The 23,205-nt window shown below is 42.8% G+C and overlaps 1 protein-coding gene across 2 annotated transcripts in view; it reads right to left on the reverse strand.

Annotated features, from left to right (window-relative positions):
• The window catches only part of ADHFE1 (alcohol dehydrogenase iron containing 1), a 35,704-nt gene that overhangs the window by 6,359 nt on the left and 6,140 nt on the right, over nucleotides 1-23,205 (reverse strand). For both annotated transcript variants that reach the window (XM_063451347.1, XM_063451348.1), the window contains exons 5-12: nucleotides 17,447-17,500; nucleotides 16,361-16,515; nucleotides 14,536-14,732; nucleotides 13,273-13,350; nucleotides 10,159-10,264; nucleotides 7,275-7,427; nucleotides 4,559-4,657; nucleotides 1,716-1,794 (exon numbers count right to left, since the gene is read on the reverse strand). In XM_063451347.1, coding sequence (XP_063307417.1) covers nucleotides 1,716-1,794; nucleotides 4,559-4,657; nucleotides 7,275-7,427; nucleotides 10,159-10,264; nucleotides 13,273-13,350; nucleotides 14,536-14,732; nucleotides 16,361-16,515; nucleotides 17,447-17,500 — 921 coding nt within the window. The remainder of the gene's footprint in view (nucleotides 1-1,715; nucleotides 1,795-4,558; nucleotides 4,658-7,274; nucleotides 7,428-10,158; nucleotides 10,265-13,272; nucleotides 13,351-14,535; nucleotides 14,733-16,360; nucleotides 16,516-17,446; nucleotides 17,501-23,205) is intronic.

Genomic DNA, 23,205 nt, shown 5'->3' on the forward strand with positions numbered 1-23,205 from the left:
ACCTGAAGGCTCGCTCACCGTCCCGATTCCATACCAACCAAAGTTGGGAGGTATATCTCAAAGAACAACTATTTTTGATGCTCAAAAATAAAATCTCCAGCTCGATCCTCACTTTCTACCAGGAACTGACAAGGCCCACGCTTCTTCTCCGCAAGACATTCACCCCGGTCACGACACAGCTCCGTGCAGCAGGACTGACCTACCGATGAGGGATAAACAGCTCTCTAACTGTGACTCGGGACGTGACTATGCATATTCTGCCCTCCATGGCGGAAGCATCAACCTTCCTGGAGACCCTGGGGCTACCACACCCGAACGTGCCCCCCACCTTGGGAACACCGTCAGCGGCATGGGATCCCGCATCCGTAAGGCCATTTGACGTATGAACACGCCGACTATGACTGCGAACGACAAGGCCACAGTCAGTGGCATATACTACTCTCCCCCCCCCGCAAACCCCTTGGTCAGGGGTTCTAAACTCGCATGCATACAATGAATACCACCACTTGCACCTTGGGCCATTAGGCTCAGATCCCGCACTATATGCAATCACTCCCTCAGCCTGACATAAGCACGAAAACTGTGAGCATACCCTAATACACGGGCTACTGGGGCGACTAACCTGGGGCACCACACCTAAGGTATGCAGAACCGGGCCAATCCCAGCATGGACAACATAGATGTGTACCCAGACTGGACACCCCTACCCACCACTCTTGACCAAGCAACAAAATACCGGCGCTTGACCCGTAGGGAAGCTACACTATAAATCGTTAACCAACGGTCCCTCATCTAGTGACATCTCAGTTAATACCTAGTCAATCTCGATCCTAGACAGACAGACCGTATGTCTCATTGCAATGTCTTATAATTTTATAAAAATGTGCAATTGTTCCACTGCCACAAGCTTGTACCCTATAAAGTTTTTGCCATGGCTGTTGTGGCTAGGCAAATTGTTATGACATTACCTGCACTCAAAAAATAAAGAATAAAAAAAAATAAAAAAAAAAATCTCCAATGTTAAAGTGTTACTCCTCACACCATGACAGTTTCATTGATTGGAAGTGGTCATGGTGCCTGGATGCTGTAGGTGCAGTCTTTAAATTTGATTCACTCCTCTGTTGCTGTAAGGGTACCTCCTTTTCCGGCAGCGTCATAGTGGTGTCATCGGCCAGCCCAGAATGACAGTCATGAGCAGAGAGTGGTCAGCCAATGAATATCAACCGCTGCAGCTTCCAGCCTTTTGGTACACCCAGGTAAGGGGGCAAACTGTTACTTTAGCCATCACTGTTCTTTGCCACTGACTATTGTTTGAGTGCATGGCTTTATTTTGTGTGTTTGTATTTGCTTCTGTGTTACACAGTCATGTTACAGTGCTGGGGTTTAATAAGAATACCCCTTTCTTTCTCATTAGAGATTTTGCCTTTTAGCTGAAAGCATCAAGGTGAATTGTTAGTGAAGAGACTTGCCTCGACGTGGCATATGAGCTTACACTTTAATGGCCATTGCAGTGGTACTGAAAACCTTGCATATGGATTTGGATAGTGTGCAGGTAATTATTTTGGTTATGTCCCCTGTATTTGACCTGATGAATACTATAGCAATTGCTGCCTCCCAGAAGTAGTGAGAGTTTGAGCGCAGGGCTTATGTTTGTGTGCTTGCACTGACTATTGTAACCTACATTTCGCAAATTCCACTAAATTCCATCAGTTTACCACTATTGGGTGCTCCACATTATAATCCTTGGCTCTGTAGGTCTTTACAAGGCCTGAAATAGGGTATGACATCCCATGACTGGAAAAAAAAAAAAGTAAAGGCAATATATTATTGAGGTTGTACTTAATGAAAGTTATCTTTTATTTGTATATTACATGTGATGTATACATATATCAAGAGTCTAATTTAGTTCTGTTTTCAATACGAAGGTTCTCTGTGCAGGCTGTACCAGAATATACCAGGTTACAGCTGCATTATTTAGGAAGACATCTAGCAAAAGAATACAGTTGTTGGTTTACATTGAGATGACCTCACAGTTTATCCTAACACATTTTGGCATTTCACTTAATACCCATATTGAATAAAGGTTTATTCTTACATGTAATTGCTGAGCAGCACAGAGTGATGTAGTGCAATGATTAAAAAATATATCAGGATTTAGATTGCACTATATGTTGCATATGATGGAATACTGTTCTTTGGTATGTCACTTTAACCCCTTAAGGACACATGACATGGTGCCACGAATAATATACTAGATTGCCTACTTACAATCAGATGAGGATGGTGGTGGGCTCTAGCTGCAGTCTGGCTCCACTTGTCTGGTGTAGAACAGGCTCTCTGGAGGCTGTTTGTGTTCTGGGAGAACGGAAAGCAGCTCCATTTTTTTAAAGGCCCTTTACACAGCTCATGGTCTGGGCCCCAGGGTCCACCTTCATGTTCCACCAAATAGTTTGTTCACAGGAGTAGGGGATGTCCTGATATGTGTGTAAGGAATGCATTGTGTGAATCTGTGTTTGTATGTGTAAGGGCTGCAATGTGTGTTTCTGTGTATGTACGGGATGCAGTGTGTGCGTCTGTAAGGGGTGCATTGAGTGTGTGTAAGGGGTGCATTGAGTGTGTGTAAGGAATGCATTGTGTGTTTCTGTGTGTGTAAGGGATGCATTGTATGTAAGGGTTGAATTGCTTGTGTGTGTGTGTGTGTCTGTGTGTGTAATGCATTGTGTGTTTTTCTGTGTGCAAGGGGTGCATTGTGTGTGTGTGATGGATGTCAATCTCTCCCTCCTCCCTTGTCACTCTCTTCTCCCCCTCTCCCTACCTCGTCACTCTCTTCTCTCCCCCCCCTCGTCACTCTCTTCTCTCCCCCCTTGTCCCTCTCTTCTCTTCCCCCCTTGTCCCTCTCTTCTCCCCCCCTTGTCCCTCTCTTCTCCCCCCCTTGTCCCTCTCTTCTCCCCCCTCTTGTCCCTCTCTTCTCCCCCCTCCCTTTCCACTCTCTTCTCCCCTGCGTGTCCCTCTCTCCCCCCTCCCTTGTCACTCTCTTCTCCCCTCCCCACTCTCATTCCCCCTCCTAACCCCGTCAATTCCACTCCCTGTCAATTACTTCCCCCCACCTTGTCAATTTATTTCCCCCCCCTTTCAATTTATTCCCCCCACCCTGCCTGTCCATTTATTCCCCCACCCTCCCTGTCCATTTATCCCCCCCCTCCCTGTCCATTTATCCCCCCCCTCCCTGTCCATTTATTCCCCCCTGTCCATTTATTCCCCCCTCCCTGTCCATTTATTCCCCCCCCTGTCCATTTATTCTCCCTGTCCATTTATTCCCCCCCTCCCTGTCCATTTATTTCTCCCCCCCTCCCTCTCCATTTATTTCTCCCCCCCTCCCTCTCCATTTATTTCTCCCCCCCTCCATTTATTTCTCCTCCCCCCTCTCTCCATTTATTTCTCCTCCCCCCTCCCTCTCCATTTATTTCTCCTCCCCCTCCCTCTCCATTTATTCCCCCCCTCCCTCTCCATTTATTTCTCCTGCCCCCCCCTCCCTCTCCATTTATTTCCCCCCCATCATTTATTTCTCCCCCCTCCCTCCCTCCCTCCCTCTCCATTTATTTCTCCCCCCCCTCCCTCCCTCCCTCTCCATTTATTTCCCCCCCCCTCCCTTTATTCCCCCCACCCTCCCTTACCTATGTTGTAGCGTGGCCGAGCTCTGTACTGTCCGCGGGTACAGGGAGCTTTTGTTTCCTGTACCCGGCCGGACTAAAAGGAAGTGAACACTCAGTGTTCACTTCCTGTTAGTCCGTCCGGGTACAGGAGACAAATGCTCCCTGTACCGGCGGATCATACAGGGCTCGGCCACGCTACAGTGAGGGAGTGACAGGAGGGAGCGCTGAGCGCTTCCCTCCTGTCAGCCCCTCTCCTCATGCTGCGCCCGGGCGGTGCGCCCTCATGGACGCACCAGCCCGGGCGAAGCTGCAGCCGCCTGAGGCGCTCTACAGAGCGCTCGGGCGGCTGCAGCATTAGGGGGGCCGGCGCTCCTGGCGGCGCCCCTTCCCAAGGGGCGCCTTAGGCGGCTGCCTAGTCCGCCTTAATGGTAGCGCCGGCCCTGCTGCTGGCTTTGGTCCTACCCCTGGTCCGCCTCCTTGGCTGACATCATCAGAATTGATGTTCTCAACCAATCCAATACTTTCCCATAGGTAAGCAATGGATTGACTCAGATTGTCAATTCTGATTATCTCAGCCAAGGAGGCGGGTTGTGGGGTGGAGCCAAATGCAGCACTGACCAATCAGCATCTCCTTATAGAAATACATTGAATCGATGCATCTCTATGAGAAAGTTCAGTGTTGTGCAGCACTGACCCAGGAAGCAGCTCTAGTGGCTATCTGAGTGACTGCCACTGGAGGTGTCCCTAGGCAGCAATGTAAGCACTGATTTTTTTATGTACTTGCTCTGGTGACTATAGTGTCCCTTTAAGACACTGATTAAGGCATTATTGGCATACCAACCCAATATTGAACACCAAATATAAATTAAACATTCTATAAAACAGATAATGTGCATGTAGCTCACCAGAGGTGCACCCCGGCATTTCCAAACCCAATGCCTGCAAATGAGCTTGCTAAGTGCATGGAGAACCGAGCTTCACGATCATCTGGATTTTTTACGGCTCTGTGGATATTTTTAAAAGAAAGATGGTAAATAGAATCTAAAAACCCCTCAAACAATATGGAAATTATAATTGACAATGGTCTTTCGTTTTCTCAAAAAAACATAGCAGTTCTCATATATACATCCTACAACTGAGTGTTTTGGTTTTTTTTCATGGTAAAAATAGGGTTGTTTAAGATTGATTTAAGAAAAACATAAAAGAGCACTTGAAAATAAACTTTGGTCTGCTTCTAGTGAATGTTGTAATATGGAGGATGAAGTACCAGAAAATTTAGATTCTATAAATGTTGCTGAAGACCAGAATGAGGAAAGCACATAATCACACATGCTACGACCGTATGATGAATACAATAACATATAGTAGGTGATCCACAGTGTTAAAAGAATTAGAAACATCAAGAAGAATTGGTATAGAGCAGTGGTTCCCAAGCTGTGTGCACACAGGGGTGACGCGGAATGTTTCCCCGGTGCTATGATTATGGCACCAGGGAAACATTACTGCTAAACAGGGGCCCAGTCAAGTGCCGCGGTCCTGTAAGACCGCGACTGGACCCCTGTACTGTTGGCCGGCTGGGAGGAAATTACAGCCTGTCACTTCCTCCCAGCATCCTGCAGGAAGGCAGCTCCAGACCCCTCACTCCCACCAGCAGCAGGACTCCATCCACCCCCCTGGCACATAAGGTAAGCTGACAGAGGGTGGCTGGAGATATAAAAAAAAAAAAAAAATTGCTTGTATGTGTGTGAGTGTGTGTATGAGTTTGAGTGTATGTGAGAATGAATGTGAGTATGAGTGTGTGTGTGAGTGTGTGTATGTGTGTGTGTATGAGTGTGTCTGTGTGTGTATGTGTGTGACGGTGTGTATGTGTGTATGAGTTTGTGTGTGTGTATGAGTTTGTGTGTGTGTGTGTATAAGTTTGAGTGTGTATGAGTGTGTGTATGTGTGAGTATCAGTGTGTGTGTGTGAGAGTATGAGTGTGTGTATTAGTGTGTGTGTGTATAAGTGTGTGTATGAGTGTGTGAGTGAGTATGAGTGTGTGTGTGTGTGTCAGGGTGTTTGTGAGTGTGTGTGTGTATATATATGTCAGTGCGCTTCTGTGTCTGCGCACACATCCGTGTATGTGCGTGTGTGTGTGAGGGTGTGTCTTTTTATGTCAGTGTGTGTATCTGTGTCATGGTGCGGGCATGTATCAATGTTTGTGTGGATCTATGTGTATCTATATGTGTGTATGTGTCGGTGTCTATATGAATTTGCATTTATGTGCATCTGTGTGTTAATGTGCATGAATGTCTGTGTAAGTATGTATGTATGTATGTGATAGTGTATGTGCATACATCCAGGCAGTCAAACACCAGCACAACATACAAGCACACCCCTGCATTCAAACAAAAAAATAATAATATACAAACACACCCCTTCACTCACACAAATACTTAAAAAAATGTACATCCGCATTTAAAAGTGAACATTACATTCTGACACCCTCCTGTATTAAACCACAATAACTATATACAAGCACCCCTTCAGACACCAACACTGTACATTACACTATAGCACCAGTAAATGCCGCAGCGCTGTATAGATATGCAACCTAGAAATTGTGACTTGGGGTGCCTTGGAAAAATACTGAAATATTAAGGGAGCCTGGAACTTAAAAAGTTTGGGAACCACTGGTATAATTAAATCACTGGTCACGGTAGTTAGAAAGGTTTCAGTAAATAACCAAAATGGATATCAGAGTAAAGAGGGCCAAATAGAGCCTGTGTTTATATAATTAAACAATTAATAGGGAAAAGATTCTTTTATTTAGTGATGCAAATTACATGTGCAAACAACATTTTTTGATCGACGTTTCGACCCTTATAGAGTCTTTTTCAAGATCAATATTGCAGTCAATATTGCAATATTGATCTTGAAAAAGACTCTATAAGGGTCGAAACGTCGATCAAAACATTTCGTTTGCACATGTAATTTGCATCACTAAATAAAAGAATCTTTTTATTAAGACCTGTGAGTGCACCTTATGCACAATTTTTGTTTATATATATCAACGCTGAGGTTGCAACCAGGCAAGAAAATTTATTATTGCAACAGGGTGAGTGCCAAGATTATCTCTCTTTATATATATATATATATATATATATATATTCAGTTTATTAAGTTTTTACAATGTACAGACTGAAAAATTAGATCATTAACAGGGTAACCTGAATAATAATAATAATAATAAACACATATAAACAATATGCACACATATTTAATGCTATAACAGTAAACACATATAACATGTATCGCAATGGGTGTCAGTATAGTAAATTATATAAAGAAGGGTAAACCAGGAAGGGGGTTCAATCCACAGGGTGTGGAGAACAAAGTCAGCTTAATGTGAGTTTTGGATTTAAAAGTTTGTCCAAGTAAGAGGTAACTTAAGGGCTAAACATGCAGATTTTAATAAAATGTAATTAGAACATTAAATATTTTTAACTTCTCTGCACAGAATACATTATACATTGAGTCTATAAATATTTTATCAATATTAATTTTACATTTATAAACTCTTGTATTACACCCATGAAGCTAATTCTGGTTAGTAGTCTCATACAAAGTCGGGAATTGTACCTCTTTAGGTATTTGGCCACAATCCTCAAGGCATGTATGGCCCAGACATCACTGATTGGATTGCTCCCCTGGTAAGTCGGACGCTCTATAGGATTGGTAGGACAGGGGCTGCGCATGTGATAGGGCAGGGCAGTGTAGGACTCGAGTGAGTGGCTAAAAGACACAAAAGGAAAATAAAGTAAGCACTTTTTAAAAAATGCATATAGCCAAAATCTAATATTATGAAAACAGATACACAGCACATTGTGTTGAAGGTCCAGAAGGGTCTATACTCTGAATTCCAAGTTAGGCTACAATGTTTATTTTCAGGGAAATGTATGCACAGACCCAATTCCCAGTAGAGGGATGTTCTAATGTAGCACACCAATATTTCCATTAAAGTCCGCACACGGTAGTAGCTCCAAAATAATGCCACGGTAGGTAATGAAAAAGTGCACAATTTATAAAAAAAATAGAGGAAAAAAAAATATAACAAAAGTCAGCAACTAGTAGCCCACCTTGTCACAAACGTGGGCTGTGGGCCCAGCCGAGACACTGAGGAGAGTGTGGAAGTGAAAAGGTTAATTACACCAGACCCCTGGTTACCTGTTGCTTGTCCCAGCAACCACTAAATTAACCCCTGCAATCCTTTCTATACTAACACCCTAGTACACACTTTACTGCCACCACCAAGACTTTATATCCGGGCGTCTTAGGTTATCCCCCACACAGGAGAATTATACGATCACAACCTTACTTTACTGATCAGACATATATAATTAACCCTTTTGGTAACATGTTTACCTGACCTTTCCTCAGAAGAGTAAACTCATAGAGAACAAAGACACAAGCTGATTAAGTAAACATTTAATCTGCCATGAAGGATTCACAGTGCTGGGTACAAAAATACAGAAACACAGGTAACAAATTGCAAAACAGTCCATAAAATAAAATAGGAGAAAACACAAGAAATTCCTAACATATATTTACCCCTTACATATAATTATTGTGGGAGATTCAGACGTTACAGGTATCCTAGTAGTTGTTAAAAAAAAAAAGGAAATCTTCCCTGGTGGCATAAGAACCTTACTGGGTTATATACAATGAACATGATCCCTAACACACAGATATTTAGTGCATTCGGAAAAAACGTCTATGATTTTGTGTAAATGTGATTTAACCCTTCACCTGTTGGAGGGTTAAATCATTTGAATAACAGATGAGAGTTCAGCATACTGATTTGCAATACACTGATAATCCTATTAGAATTTAAGAGAGCAGTATAAGCCACATAGCCACTGCATGACTCTGTAGTGGTTAGAGTGCCAGCAGAGCGGTTTGATCAATGTATGGAGTGCCTGTGCTTTACCCCTGCTTGCCATATTGCTAATGCAGAAGCTCCAGAAGTTACCAACATCAATTTGGGCCATTCATTGATTGTATGTCCTGTCATATGCTAAGTCTATCCATGGTGCTCAAATATGGACAAAAATGATATTGCTAACGCATATGTGTAGCTTCTGTATTAGTAAAAAGAGAGTAGGACGTCAGTTCACAAGTAACTTGGGGACCCTTGTGGGACAATAGTCACCATCACCTGGAGCTTCAGACAGACTATGTATGTAGGTCCCAGGACTATTCCTATGTTTTAGTCACCCTGTGCCCATTATAGGTACAGGGTGTGTGTGTAATATGTATTGTATAGTGTTTAATGTTTTGTCTGCTCTCCTGTTCTGCTGAGGATTCCTACCAACTGTGGATTTGGCTACGGAGCCTGTATAGCACCCTCTGTTGGTAGCAACAGCAATATGCACTACCCGAATAGCAAGGCTTGTTAAATTGCATAATCAGGTAGGAGAGATATTTTGTGTTAAATATTGTCTTCCCCAGCCCTTAATGAATAAGTCATTGTGTTATAATAAGTTGCTGTATGTTGTCTGCTATGATTTGGTTAATTGTATTTTATTGAAGTGGTCACAGCAATCTAACTGTAAGAAACATATGGACTAGTCCTGAGTTAAAATAAAGTATTGCATGTTAATTCCTTTTGGAACTGTGTCCTGGGCAGATTTTTAAATATCGCAGTGACAGAGTCTTTGGACCTGTTGGCTGGCTGCACAATAAAGGGATAAAGCAAGAGAGCTAGGCCTGAGATCTGCAAGTGCCTTTGTAAAGGCAATAGAAATCACATTGCAGGCAGAGATGGATACCCGCCTGGAAGAAGGGCTGTCATGGAATAGGTAGAGGGGACAATCCCCGCCTAGAAGAAGGACTGCAGTGGGATAGGCAGAGGGTACGATACCTGCTTGGAAAGAGAGTCGCAGTCTGGTCAGATGGAAAAGCTCCAAAGAGACCTCAGTCTATGCGACTGAGGTTGAAGCGCTCCAGGGTCCCTGTAAGTGGCTAGGAAGCGGATTGGACGGAGGTACTCGGTCGGAGTATGGGAGGTCCGTCACACCTTGGTTTTGGTTTTATTGTATGGCCTTACCAGAGGAAGGTTCCCACAGCCCAGTTGCACCATAACCATTACAGCAGTAGTTATGTTATGGATTGTGTAATAAAGTTTAATAATGCCTACCTCATAAAGAACAGAGTTTATGGTGTCTTAGCATCTTACTAATGTAACCGTACTCTCAAACAACCATTCTAAAATTATTCTAAAATAAGTCCATCTCCACTGAGAACGAATTACAGGAGAAACCAACATAACGAAAGCAGCATTTTAAAAAAGCAAAACTAGTGACTGTGATACTATAGAGACGGCTGAACAGAACTGCAATATCTGTAACTAAGTAACATGTTTATAAAATACAGGAGCAGAATTCTGGTCAGTAATAAAAAACAAAACACACACCATTGGTTTACCTTGAGATTTATGTTGCACTTGAAGGAAATTCATACTTACCACAATACATCGAAACCACTATTCGCAACGACTCTTTCTGGCATATGAAGTGTATGTAGTGGATCAATGAGCCCTAAAGTTGGTTTTATAGCTCTAGAAGCAATTCCTAAAAAATATATAAGGTCTGGTTAATTGTATAGCTGAGAAAAATGTTACTGAAAACATCTAAATAACTTTGATTACATCTTTTATATATATTTTTATTGAAGGTGTAACTTATAACTGAGATGTGCATTGTTTTGATAGAAAAAAGATGTGATACAAATATTTATTAAATAATGTAATTATTTATTCATTATGTTTTAATGTAAATATTATTTAATAATGCATATATCTCTGTAAATAAGTTGCTATTCTCCCCACATTTTCTACATATTGCCTTTTAACCCCTTAAGGACACATGACATGTGTGACATGTCATGATTCCCTTTTATTCAGAAGTTTGGTCCTTAAGGGGTTAAATAAAGAGATGCTTAGAAAAGAAAGAAAAGAAAAGAAAGAAAGTTTGCCCGCCTCCTACCTGCTGACTATGGCCCCTTGAAAATTGGTACGTTTAGAGAACTATATTTGGGCATATTGTATTTTATTGTGCGACTGCTGGCCCTTTAAGCACAGTGAATGGTATTTTATTGTACTGCTGCTGGCCCTTTAAGAACTGTCTGGGGACATATTGAGACTTTGGGTAACAATACCCTTTAAGACTATGGCCCCTGAAAAGTATGAACTTTTATTGTGTGTGTATGGCCCTTTAAGAACCGTCTGGGGACATATTGTGACTTTGCTGAACAATGCCCCTTTAAGACTATGTCCCCAGACCTGTAAAATAACTTGTTCCTGGCTTTCCCACACTTGGTTCAGTAAATAGGGCTTACTGAACCAAGTACCACACAGGCGGACCACCCAGAAGCTAAAGTATGCAGGCAATTTACCTCCCAGGCTGTGAGGTTACTGCAGGTTAATTGCACGTGGCGGCGGCCATCTTTGTTCAGTCGAACGCGGTCAGCGGTGTATGCTAAAGATTCTGTGGAACTGAAATCGGCTACACATTTTGCCGAACACCGCTGACCCTTACCTTCTCCCATACTGAACTTGCAGCCGTTCGAAATGGGACTTAGTCGTTTTTCGGCATGAAATTGACCGGCCGCACAGCCCAAATCTATGGAACTGTTTTGGGCAGGAAATTGTGCTTGCGGTCGGTCATAAAGGGACCTCCAGCTAACTTTTGATTCACTGGGGGGATTTGGCTGAATTTTGGAAGGGTGTATGTTTAAAGTGTGCTGATTCTAAATATGCAGTTTTTAGGAAGATTGGATGTATGGATTTAAAGCTATAGCACATGTATAAAAACTGTATTTTCCCTGGCTGTAATAATTATGTTAACTGGTTATCTGAGGGGAGGGAACTTGTGGGTTGTAACCGTTATGCTATTGGCTGTTTTACCCCGCCCCTGTGGGCGGTCTTTTATGTGTAAGATGGAAATAAAAGCAGACTGGGTGTGCTAGCACCTCAGATCATCTTGTACCTTCATGAAGTTTCGGCTCATGTTTGGGGGATTGGAGAACTACACTCTGGGGATTGCTATAATCACTATACTCCCCAGGGTATTATCGCTGAGCTATGCTAAGAGCTTGTTCCTGTTCCTGCTCTCTGGAATTCGGAGAGGTCCATCTACTGGAAGCTAGTCCCTGGTCTTGGGTCCAGAGTGGGTAGCGTGGCGAGACCCCAACCAAGCTGCGGCGGTTCGTGGGGGTCTACAGTGGTTATGGTGTCTGGTGGAGTGCTTGGAGACCTCGGAAAGCACTAGGAGCATCCGTCAGCGGAGGGTACCCGGTCGGGGTGCCAGCGGTTCCGTTACAGTGATGATGAACTCTTCTCTTAACTTTGTGGACCATTCTTTTGACTTATCCATATTTCTCCCATGCAGTCAAACGTGACACTCAACAAAGCTCTAGTCAGGTCAAGTATTTCAAGTGTTCCAGCTTATGCACATCTGGTGCAACTAATGAAGCCCTTGATTAGTTGCATCAGGTGTGCTTGAGACAACACCTGTTTTGCATATTTGTGCTGTTGTGAGGGATTCTATTCAGGAGGCTGAATAATTTTGAGACTTGAGAAGGTTGAATTTTCAGTTGAATTTGGGGAAACCACTTTAAGCATTCGTTGTGTAGAACTATTTCAATTGCATCTGTTTGATTTGTTGTTTGCAAACAGCTGAAATTCTCTTAATTCTGACAATAAACCTGATTTTCAATGAGGGTTGGCTATATTAGGATAGGGCCAAGTCCAGCTTAAAAAATATAAAGCGCAAAATACCAATCTGACAAAATCAGACAATTAAATCATGCCTGATGAATTGATTTTTAGACATTTGGCCGAGTATGATCCATTATTGTATAAATACAGTCCAGATGCTTGTAAACCCAATTTTATGTCTGTATTTGCTACACATTTTTGGCTAACATTAATAACCACTTCATCAATAACATTTTATTTGTTTTCCAATTTTGTATATCAGACATCTAATTGTTTTAATTGTTAATCTGCTTTTATCTCTGTTAGGCGACCTCACACAGAGCACTCCAGCTTATACTGAACTATAATCCCCATGATCCCCATATAGTGACAATCCAAATGTAAAAAAACAAACAAACAAACAAAAACAAAAAACAGCTACAGAGTGAAGTAGACTGTTATTGATTTGTTGTTACTCACACAGTTGTGGGACATTTTATATCTGCTATATTTAACAGTTGTATTACAGGTATACGCCATGCAGCATGTATCCATAAATATTGATGTATCAGGCTTCACTCTACTTCTTCAATTGGTATTACCATGAAGAACTGCATTTTGACAAGGAATCACTAAATAAGTATGTGTGTGAAATACATGCCCTCTTAGGAATAAATGGTAGATATGTGAAAATATGGGTGAAATGGACAATAATGGAGGAGGAGGTCCAAACTAAGGAATTTACTGAAAGGAGAGCTTTATATACTTTTTATGCATTGCCAATAAAATGCAAAGGGGGAGCGGCCGTTAAAGTTGGTATTTTGACACATGCTTCTAAAGTTAGCAGTCAGGTGATATTCTTATACACAGCCTATGACATACCTGTTTTTGCATTTAGTTCTTCATAATCAAATATAGCGATTCCAGTGGTTTCACTTCCTGTTCCAGAGGTAGTGGGAACTGGGAGAAAATATTCAACATCGTTAGCAACAAAATCAAAAGTAGTCCAAATAGGTTAAAAACCTGAGTCCCGGAGTGTGGATTGTGAAAATGGTCTTATCAATCAGAGTTAACATGTCTTACATATCCTAAATGTTATGGTGGGGTAAACAGCTTTATATACTTTGTTATCACATTTCATTAAAGGGACACTTTTAGTACAATCACCATGACTGCAGGGTTTTGAAGTGGCCATGGTGAAAGTCTCCGCAAGATAACCTGCACATTTTATTAGATACATTGAAGCGAGAGGTGAAACCTCCACCTTCAGCAATGTCATTAGCTAGACTACAAAAATTCTGGGCTGGCTAATGTCAATTCTGTGCATATTCTGTGAACAGAAATTCATTCACTTACTCATACCTCTCCGCAGACGCTCTCAGCCAATGTATGACCATTGGAATTTGCATCTGGTGTTTGCAGCTCTGTGTGTCAGCTAGCATGACACAAGGCTCGGAGCCCAGCGGTACCCAGGTAAAAGGGCATTGCAAAACAGTTTGTCCTATTACTGGGGAACGGTGCGAGGATACTCCAATTATCATAAGCATTACATTAGACTGCAGTGGTCATGATGCTTGGACAAACCCTTTAATGTAGTGGATTTAGTCCATCGATGCTGATCTTTTTCTCAAACAATTTAAAATATTACAATTTCTGAGAAACATCAATGTTTTTATTTCGCCAAAACCATGCCTTTAGTGACTATAAAACACTTAGCCTAGCCACTAAAGGCACTTCCTACTAAAGATCTTCAATTTTCAAAGGATTTTATATTTGCCATCATCACACACAGCAAGAAGACGCTGAACTCTACAAGAAGCATTCTATTGGCAGATTGTAGCAACTTTTCTGTGAAAATCTGATTGGACCAGGGACCAGGGACCATTAGGATTCATGGGTGGATTAGGCTGCGGAGAGGAAACATCTCAGCACTGGGCTACAGGTACGTTTTATGGCTTATTTTACTTATTAATTAAATCCAGGGAAAGTAAGCTACACTCAAAAAAATCTGTCATTATAGTGTTCCTTTAACCCCTTAAGGACACACCTTCTGGAATAAAAGTGAATCATGACGCAATATTTTCGTCATGTGTCCTTAAGGGGTTAACTCATCTGATTGAATGGAAATATATGCTGTAGGTTTACCTGCAATGAGAGGGTTAAGAGGCACAGTCACAGGCTTTCCCTTTCCAATTGGGGCATTAACAAAGTCGAGGAGGTCTGACTCGGGGCTGGACGCGTATAAGTTAGCTGCTTTGCAGGTGTCCATCACAGACCCTCCACCAACAGCCACGTAAGCATCAAACTTTCCTTTCCTAGCAAACTCGATTGCATCCATAAAACTGACAGGGGGGAAAAAGACAAAGTGAATGGAATCACAGATACTGAGAAACTGTTCTACCAGATAATGCATTGTTAGAATACATATTGGAATAGGTTCTAGTCTACACTGTATAAAAACCTCTCCTTCCCACTAAAATAGCTTGCTTTCCTAGACAATAGAACAAGGAAGAACCAATAATGATTTTGTTACTTTTTGTTATATTATCCTCACTACTTCCACAATGCAGATCATGATGTAACACTTACAGGGCTATTTACTAAAGTGAGATTTCAAAGTAAATTTCAAATTGAAGGCCAAAGTAGCTGATCTAGAAGCATAGCGGAATTAGAGATTTTTTTCAGCTACTTTGACCTTAAATTTGAAATTCATTTTGAATTTTCACTTTGGTGAATAACCCTGCTAGATTCAACCCACTATTCACAAAGCACGCTTGGGGTTTCTTTGTGTATTAGTTACATATGTCCCCGGGAGAATGGGTGAGGCTAAGACCTAAGAACCCAGTGTGGCAAGGTAAAACCCTAATAGGCTTACTAAAAGATCTGGGGTAAAGATTTACGCAAGTCAAGCAAAAACATTATTTTTGGAAAATAAGCACATTTCTGAAACTGAATAAATGTGCAAAAAGATTTTCTTTTTGTTAGGGGTCACTACTAAAATAAACAGATGTGAGATGCCCCTTTCATTCTAATTACATCAAGTGAAACTATGAAATAATGCCACTAAGAGACACCCCCCATTTATTTTAAACACAAAGGCAATGGGGAAACTATTACAGTATATATGTAACTCAAAGTATTTAATATTTGCAATCATCACACACAGCAAGAGGACACTGAACATGGCTGCTACTTTAAGCATTAGATTCTAAGTATGGATCTCTTAAAGAAAAAGGTGATTCTAAGTAGTGATCTCTTGATAAGAAATGTGATTCTAAGTATGGATCTCTTAAAGAAAAATGTGATTCTAAGTATGGATCTCTTGATAAGAAATGTGATTCTAAGTATGGTTCTCTTAAAGAAAAATGTGATTCTAAGTATGGATCTCTTGATAAGAAATGTGATTCTAAGTAGGGATCTCTTAAATAAAAATGTGATTCTAAGTAGTGATCTCAATGAAAAATGTGATTCTAAGTAGTGATCTCTTGATGAAAAATGTGATTCTAAGTATGGATCTCTTGATAAGAAATGTGATTCTAAGTATGGATCTCTTAAAGAAAAATGTGATTCTAAGTATGGATCTCTTAAAGAAAAATGTGATTCTAAGTATGGATCTCTTAAAGAAAAATGTGATTCTAAGTATGGATCTCTTAAAGAAAAATGTGATTCTAAGTATGGATCTCTTAATGAAAAATGTGATTCTAAGTATGGATCTCTTGATGAAAAATGTGATTCTAAGTATGGATCTCTTAATGAAAAATGTGATTCTAAGTAGTGATCTCTTGATGAAAAATGTGATTCTAAGTATGGATCTTTTGATGAGAAATGTGATTCTAAGTAGGGATCTCTTAAAGAAAAATGTGATTCTAAGTATGGATCTCTTAATGAAAAATGTGATTCTAAGTAGGGATCTCTTGAAAAATCAAAATCTTGTATCAATCAATGTAAAATGTCCAAGATGCAATTTTACCTTTTATCAGTTGGTTCCACCCTTACATTGTCGTAAACACTGAAATTGATTTTATTTCTGATTAGTGAATTGAGCACGGCCCTCACCGGAGGCAGCTGAGCAAGATTCTTGTCTGTCATCACACAGACATTTTTCATCCCTAGATTCTGTAAGTCCTAAAAAGTTAAATAAATAGGAATGCCAAGTTCATAGGAGAACCATGAGACAAAAACAAGCTGCATGTTATGTATGGTAGTGTGGGGCTCAATATGCAGGTAATTGCAGCGGACAGGGGAGAGCAGATAAGGACTGGCAGGGTGAGTCAAAGGACAAGTAAAACCAGGTGTCAATTTCAAAGGTAAATCCAAGAGACAAAGCTTGACTGAGCAGTGGATGGTCCAGATGGCAAAGGTATGTAGACAGGGGGTAATCCAAAGGTGACAGTAGTACAGTCAGTAATAGAATACGGTAAGGGGGGTAGCAACATTATTACACTACATGCAACTCACAAGATATCAGAGCATTGATTGAGGTGACCAGAGGAAGTATATAGGGGACAAGGTATACTCCATGTCCACTGGGGTAGGGTCAGTGCTAGTCACTTAATAACACAGCGTGGCTTCTTTAATATTTAAAATGTCGCCATTCAGGAGCATGTGGCTAGTCACCACCATTTCTGGACTTTGAAGACCATGCTCAACTCCCTCCGCCATACTGAGGTGTCATCAGAACCCCAGGTAGACAGGAGGCTAACCTCAGCAAGGGGGCAACATGCATACAGCTGTGATGTGGCTGGGAGTATGGAGGGACATGATCACACAGGAGGGGTTTGCAGTAGGTAAGTACTATCAGCGGCTGTCCCGACAGCAGTGCACAACGACAGTGCAAATAGAGGTGTGAGAAAAGCGAGGTTGGAAAAGCACAGGTAGGTTCAAATGGATGAACTTTGTAAATGTATGGAAGAGAGATTAAAGAGCAGGGAGAATAAGCAGGATAGAAGAGTAATAAAAGATAGAAAATAGAGTAAAACGTGATAAAAGTAAAGGCATAGAGTGGAGTATAGATTGGGAAAGTAGAGGGAAGTGATGCAGTATTTTTCATTCTTACCATTCCAACTTCCTTTGTAACATTTTCTCCATATCTGATATTTGAAACAGCCATCTCAATAGCAAAGGAGAAGCACAAAGGTAAATTATAATTCAGCACTGGTAACTGACCGATAATGTTTTAATATTTTGCATAAGAATACGCAACAAAGCAATTTTACACAACATAGACGTTATCAAAGCAATCGTGATCCAAAATACATGGACCATCCTACTGCCGATAATGACAATGAAGTCAGAAAACATTATTGACTGAAAACCAATCCAAACAAATTAATATCACAATATCCAGTTCCATACGTAGATATTGCAAAGTTAAAGGTGGATATAGTGTTAAGAATACAAATGTGTATCCTCATCTGAAGGAAAAAGTAGTTTAACTCACTAGTACTCTCTCAACGGCTGGTCCTGCCTCCATAGATAGATGATCACAGCCAAGCCCTATTTCCCGTAGGGAAGCATTGGAAGTCTAGTACTCCTGGATGCCAGTAGAATGATATGCAGCCTCAATCAGACTGTCTTTATGAGTTTTACTCGACTATTTCAGAGACAGCACCTCTAGAGGCCAGAGGCTTAGCGTGGGGGGTGCAGGGGGGGGCCGGCCGCACCGGGCGCAACATCTCTTTGCCCCTGCCCGTGCCAGGCGTGCGGTGCGGTGGGTGCGAAGAGAGAGCGAGGGACTATCTGGGGGCAGGGGCGTATTAGCCGCGAGGCAAACAAGGCATTTGCCTTGGGCGGCATTTTCCAGGGGGCGGCAAAAAAAGCCGCCCCCAAACGCCCAGGGCAAATGCCTTGTTAGCCTTGCGGCTAACTGACATGCCGTGCGGGCGGGCGGTCTGCTGGGCAGTGCTGGCGGGCGGGCGGGCGGCCGGCGAGGGAGCACTTCCTCTGAGCTGTCTGCTCAGCTCCCTCGCGCGCCGTCATATTCCGGCTACGCCTCCCAGCCTCACTGTGCGGCGCGCGAGGGAGCTGAGCAGACAGCTCAGAGGAAGTGCTCCCTCGCCGGCCGCCCGCCAGCACTGCCCAGCAGCCACTGGACCACCAGGGAGAAATAGGACCCCCCCCCCAGCATTCCCAAAGGTAAGGAGGCTGGGGGGGGGGTAAATTAAAAAAAAAATGTGTTAAATATGTGAGTGAGTGAGTATGCGTGTATATCTGTTAGTGTGTGTGTGTGTGTGTTAGAGTGTGTGTGTGTGTGTTAGTGTGTCTGTGTATGTCTGTTAGTGTGTCTGTGTATGTCTGTTAGTGTGTGTGTGAATGTCTGTTAGTGTGTCTGTGTATCAGTGTGTGTGTGTGTATGTCTGTTAGTGTGTGTGTGTGAATGTCTGTTAGTGTGTCTGTGTATGTCTGTTAGTGTGTCTGTGTATGTCTGTTAGTGTGTGTGTATGTCTGTTAGTGTGTCTGTGTATGTCTGTTAGTGTGTGTGTATGTATGTTAGTGTGTGTGTGTGTGTGTATGTCTGTTAGTGTGTGTGTATGTATGTCTGTTAGTGTGTGTGTATGTATGTCTGTTAGTGTGTGTCTGTTAGTGCGTGTGTGTGTCTGTTAGTGTGAGTGTGTGTATCTGCTAGTGAGTGTGTGTCTGTTAGTGAGTGTGAGTGTGTCTGTAAGTGTGTGTGTGTGTTTCTGTTAGCGAGTGTGTGTCTCTGTTAGCTAGTGTATGCGTATCTGTAAGTGAATGTGTGTGTGTATTTAGAAGGCGGGGCGGGGGAAGGGTGGGGGTGGTGCAGGCGGGAGGGGGGCGCCTGAGTTTTGTCCTGCCTAGGGCAGCACAAAACCAGGATACACCACTGTCTGGGGGAGGGACAGTGCAGCGGCCGCCCAGCGCAGCGCTGAGCGCGGGAGAGAACCACACCAGACCAGCACAGGCAGCAGCAAGAAGAAGCTGGCAGCGGCGGCAGGTGACACAGGCCAGAGAGGAGAGAGGGAGCCAGTGGTGACAGACGCTGCAGGAGGAAAACCTAGGAGGACCTGGAGGAGAAAACCTAGCCTGCTGACTGCTGTGATCGGGTCCGGGACAGCCGGTGAAAAAAAAGGTAGGAGTCAGGACTGACTGTAGTAGTACTGGGCTCAGTGGGCTGGCTGTGTAGTGCTAGCAGAGCATCTCCCAAACTGAAGTTTCTTTGGGATGTTCCCGGTCTGCAGGTCAAGACTGGCATGTTGAGCTGACCAGATGGATTGAAGTTTGGTTGGTTCAACAGTGACGAGACAGATTTTGATCCATATGTAGCTGCTCCAGCTCAACATAAGTTGATGTAAGCCAGTGGGTCTAGCAACCTTTAATTCATTTTATTTTTTTTGCTGAAAGAGTAAGGCAATAGGCATGAAGGTGAATAAACATTATGTTAAGAGTAAAGAAATGGTTATACAATGAAGGGGTGCTAAAAGTGCAGCAAGGCAAGAAAGTGATTTTCTTTTTATTTCTTTTTTTAGAATTTTGACTGAGTAATCTAGCAATACTGTCCATTGAGAGAGACTTTAATGTAGATTTCAATTCCGTTGTTGAAAAATTTGCGCTAATTAAAAGCAGGCAAATTATAATTAATCTGTATATTATAAACAGATTGATATCTTGCACTTCTATTAAAGAATTACAATTAGAGGTACAGGATTGAGGAAGTTGGCTCCATCTAGCCCAGTCTTGGATCATCTCCAGGGTATGGTTCCATTTTGATGTTTAGTTTTTGTTCTTGATATTTTTTGTCGTTTACGATGGTTGTGAGACCACATATAATAGCATGGCCCATGCTAGGTTACTACATTTGTATATTTGTATTCATAGACCTGCTGAAAATGTGGAGAATGTGTAATGCATGTTCGCACTCAATAAAGTGTTGGAAAATAAACTTGCATTTTACTTTAATTACATAAGTATTTTCATAACAAACAATACATGTGCTTGGGGGGTAAGGGTTTCTTTCTAACTAATCTAGTGGAAGAGACTCGAGTGCTAAAATCCACGGGTTAGGGGGCGCAAATTACTTGCCTTGCCCCGGGTGCTGACAACCCACGCTACGCCACTGCTAGAGGCTGTCCTTCTGTAGAAGGATTGTGATATTGGGTCCTTTTACATTGATCTGGTAATGGTCAACGTGTTATGGAAAAGTGTTAAAACAGTGAAATTGTAATTGCTTTGATATTGTTATGACATTTTTGATATTACTTGTTGGCAACAGTTATTATGTCGATAATTAGACATGAAAGGGTAATTTCCTCCATAGTTACATAAACCTAGGCTTGTCAACAACAGCAGTTTAAGTGTTTTCAAAGTGTAGCTCCTACTAAAGTTTTAATTAGCTGAATATAACCCGACTGAAATTGGGAGTAAATTCGAATTTAGAATCCCACACTAATCTCATTAAAATTCTAAAATGATATTTGTTAGTAAAGTACTAATTGCAAAACCACACTAATATTTAGCTGCAATTGATCCATATTGCTACCATGAGGATTATCACTACCACACAGGGTTATTCACTCAAGTCTGAATGGACCTGCACTGACTGTGGCAAAACTATTTAAACTAAAAAAATCTAGACACTGTTCACAATATTTAACAACGTCCAGATTTTGCAATTCCAGCACTGAATGGGCCTGAATTTGGTCTGGATTTCAGCCAGACCAAACAGTGCCGAACGGTTAAAATCCAGACTAAAGTGGGTGGCTAAGCAACTGAACTGAATGGCCGCATGGTCTCAGAGCTCCGGGACACGGCTAGAGATTTCGATATTTTACCGAAGCAAACCCCGATCGAGAAAACTGAAGAGGCGGGAGTGAGATCCACACCACATAATGGGTCGGAAAAACAAAAAAATAAAAGCCGACAAGCCTCACCTTAGCCAGGATATTGGCGCACTCCTCAGACGGGCGCATCAGGCCAGCAGGCCCAATATGGCCGACTACTCTGGGGCCTACTCAGACCTGTCCGACGAACTATCGCTGGACGACGAGGTGGACATGGCGCCAACGAGACCACCGCCAGCCGTGACACCGCTCAGCCCACACAAGGATCCGGTGACAACAGCGGTGCTTAAGGACCTGCTGGCAGGCTTACAACAGACCATACTGTCAGATATGGCGAACCTGCGTGCGGACCTCCGGGGCCTGACAGGCCGGCTGGGTGCTGTGGAAACTACTGCAGGTGCACATACACAGCAAATAACCGACATGCAACACACCATACTGGGGCTCAAAAAGCAAAATGACCTATATGACGCCAGATTTGCAACGCTGGAGGATGCCAGACGCAAGAGCAACTTGAAAATTAGAGGGGTCCCGGAAACCATACAAACTGAAGAATTGCCTCATATGCTGAGACGCCTCGCAGCGGCGCTACTACCCCCGAGACAGGCTAAATCCCTGTCCGTGGAGGACTGCTTCCGCATTCCGAAGGCACCCCAGGCTCCAGCAACGGCCCCAAGAGACTTAATAGTCCACTTACGCAGCGCACGAGACAAAGCATCAATGCTCGTAGCCCTCAAGAACCGAGACCCCTACAGCTTCGAAGGAATGCAGCTCACCTTCTACCCAGATTTATCTGGGGGTACCTTGGCGTGGCGGAGAACCCTTAGACCCTGCACCACCATCCTCCGGCTGAACGGCGTACAATACCGCTGGCGGCACTCGAGAACCCTGCTGATCTTCCAAGGAGAAACGCAGCATACAGTCCACGACATCGCCGAAGCAACGGCCGTAATGCGCACACTGGGACTACCGTTAGAATCGCTGCCGTCAGGTGAACCTCAAAGAGGAGGTATCGCAAAGCAACACTGGGATCCGGTGAAGGTGTCCGTATTCGTCCCACGTCAGTCCCCTGCGGTCCGACAAGCGGAAGGGGCTACCTGAACTCTCCTCACGGCCATGTTATTTAAACTTATAAGCAACCACCCTAAGTTACCCCTCCATGGCAAACTATATTAGCCTTGTTAATGTTTTTCTAGTTTCAGCAACACTGCAGCTCACACTCACTCCCATAACCAGGTTACATGACCCCCAACTTGTTCTTGTTCTCGACCTGTTCTCGACTGACCCCCCAGCTGACCGGCGCAAGCAGCCCCTACACCAGGCGCTGCACCTCTAGTGCCAACGACAGACCAAACTCACCGCACACCGAGGCTCAACAGGGTTCACACTCAGGTACCATGGCCTTGACATGCAACACGAGCTTAGGTACATAGGCTTTACTCGCGACACAACCTGCGATCAAGACTAGCACCTAGTGCACAATAGGTATGTTAGTCATCATAGACACCCAACTCACACCTTATGGGGTAAGCATAATCTCGTAGAGCGACAGTCACACGACCCACACTCATACAAATATAAAAATGTGCAGACCCTCTCAATGCCACTTTGTACATGTACATGTATGTTTAGCCCTGGACTGCTGTTGTGGCACCATGGGCTCGTTTGTTAACCTGCGCACTGCAAAAATAAAGAATATAAAAAAAAAAAATCCAGACTAAAATGCTTTAAATACAAACTATTCTTAAAAAATTCCAACCTATTAGCTTGCTTCAGCACTAGAAACCAAAGGGCAAATAGTTCAATAACCCTCGGTAGTTTAATGGTTAATTATGTGTCGGCTGGCCACTTGTTAGAAAATAAAGAATTTAATAAAAATAAAAAAGGGGTTGATAAGATCCTCATATTACCATACAAAAGGTTTAAAACCTTCCTACACCGGAACTTACCCCATATCTCGTATCCAAAAAGGTATATAGCCTTCCAGCTGAAGTGGTAGAGGTTAACACAGTAAAGG

The sequence above is a fragment of the Pelobates fuscus genome, chromosome 4 (assembly GCF_036172605.1).
Source record: "Pelobates fuscus isolate aPelFus1 chromosome 4, aPelFus1.pri, whole genome shotgun sequence".
NCBI lineage: Eukaryota > Metazoa > Chordata > Amphibia > Anura > Pelobatidae > Pelobates > Pelobates fuscus.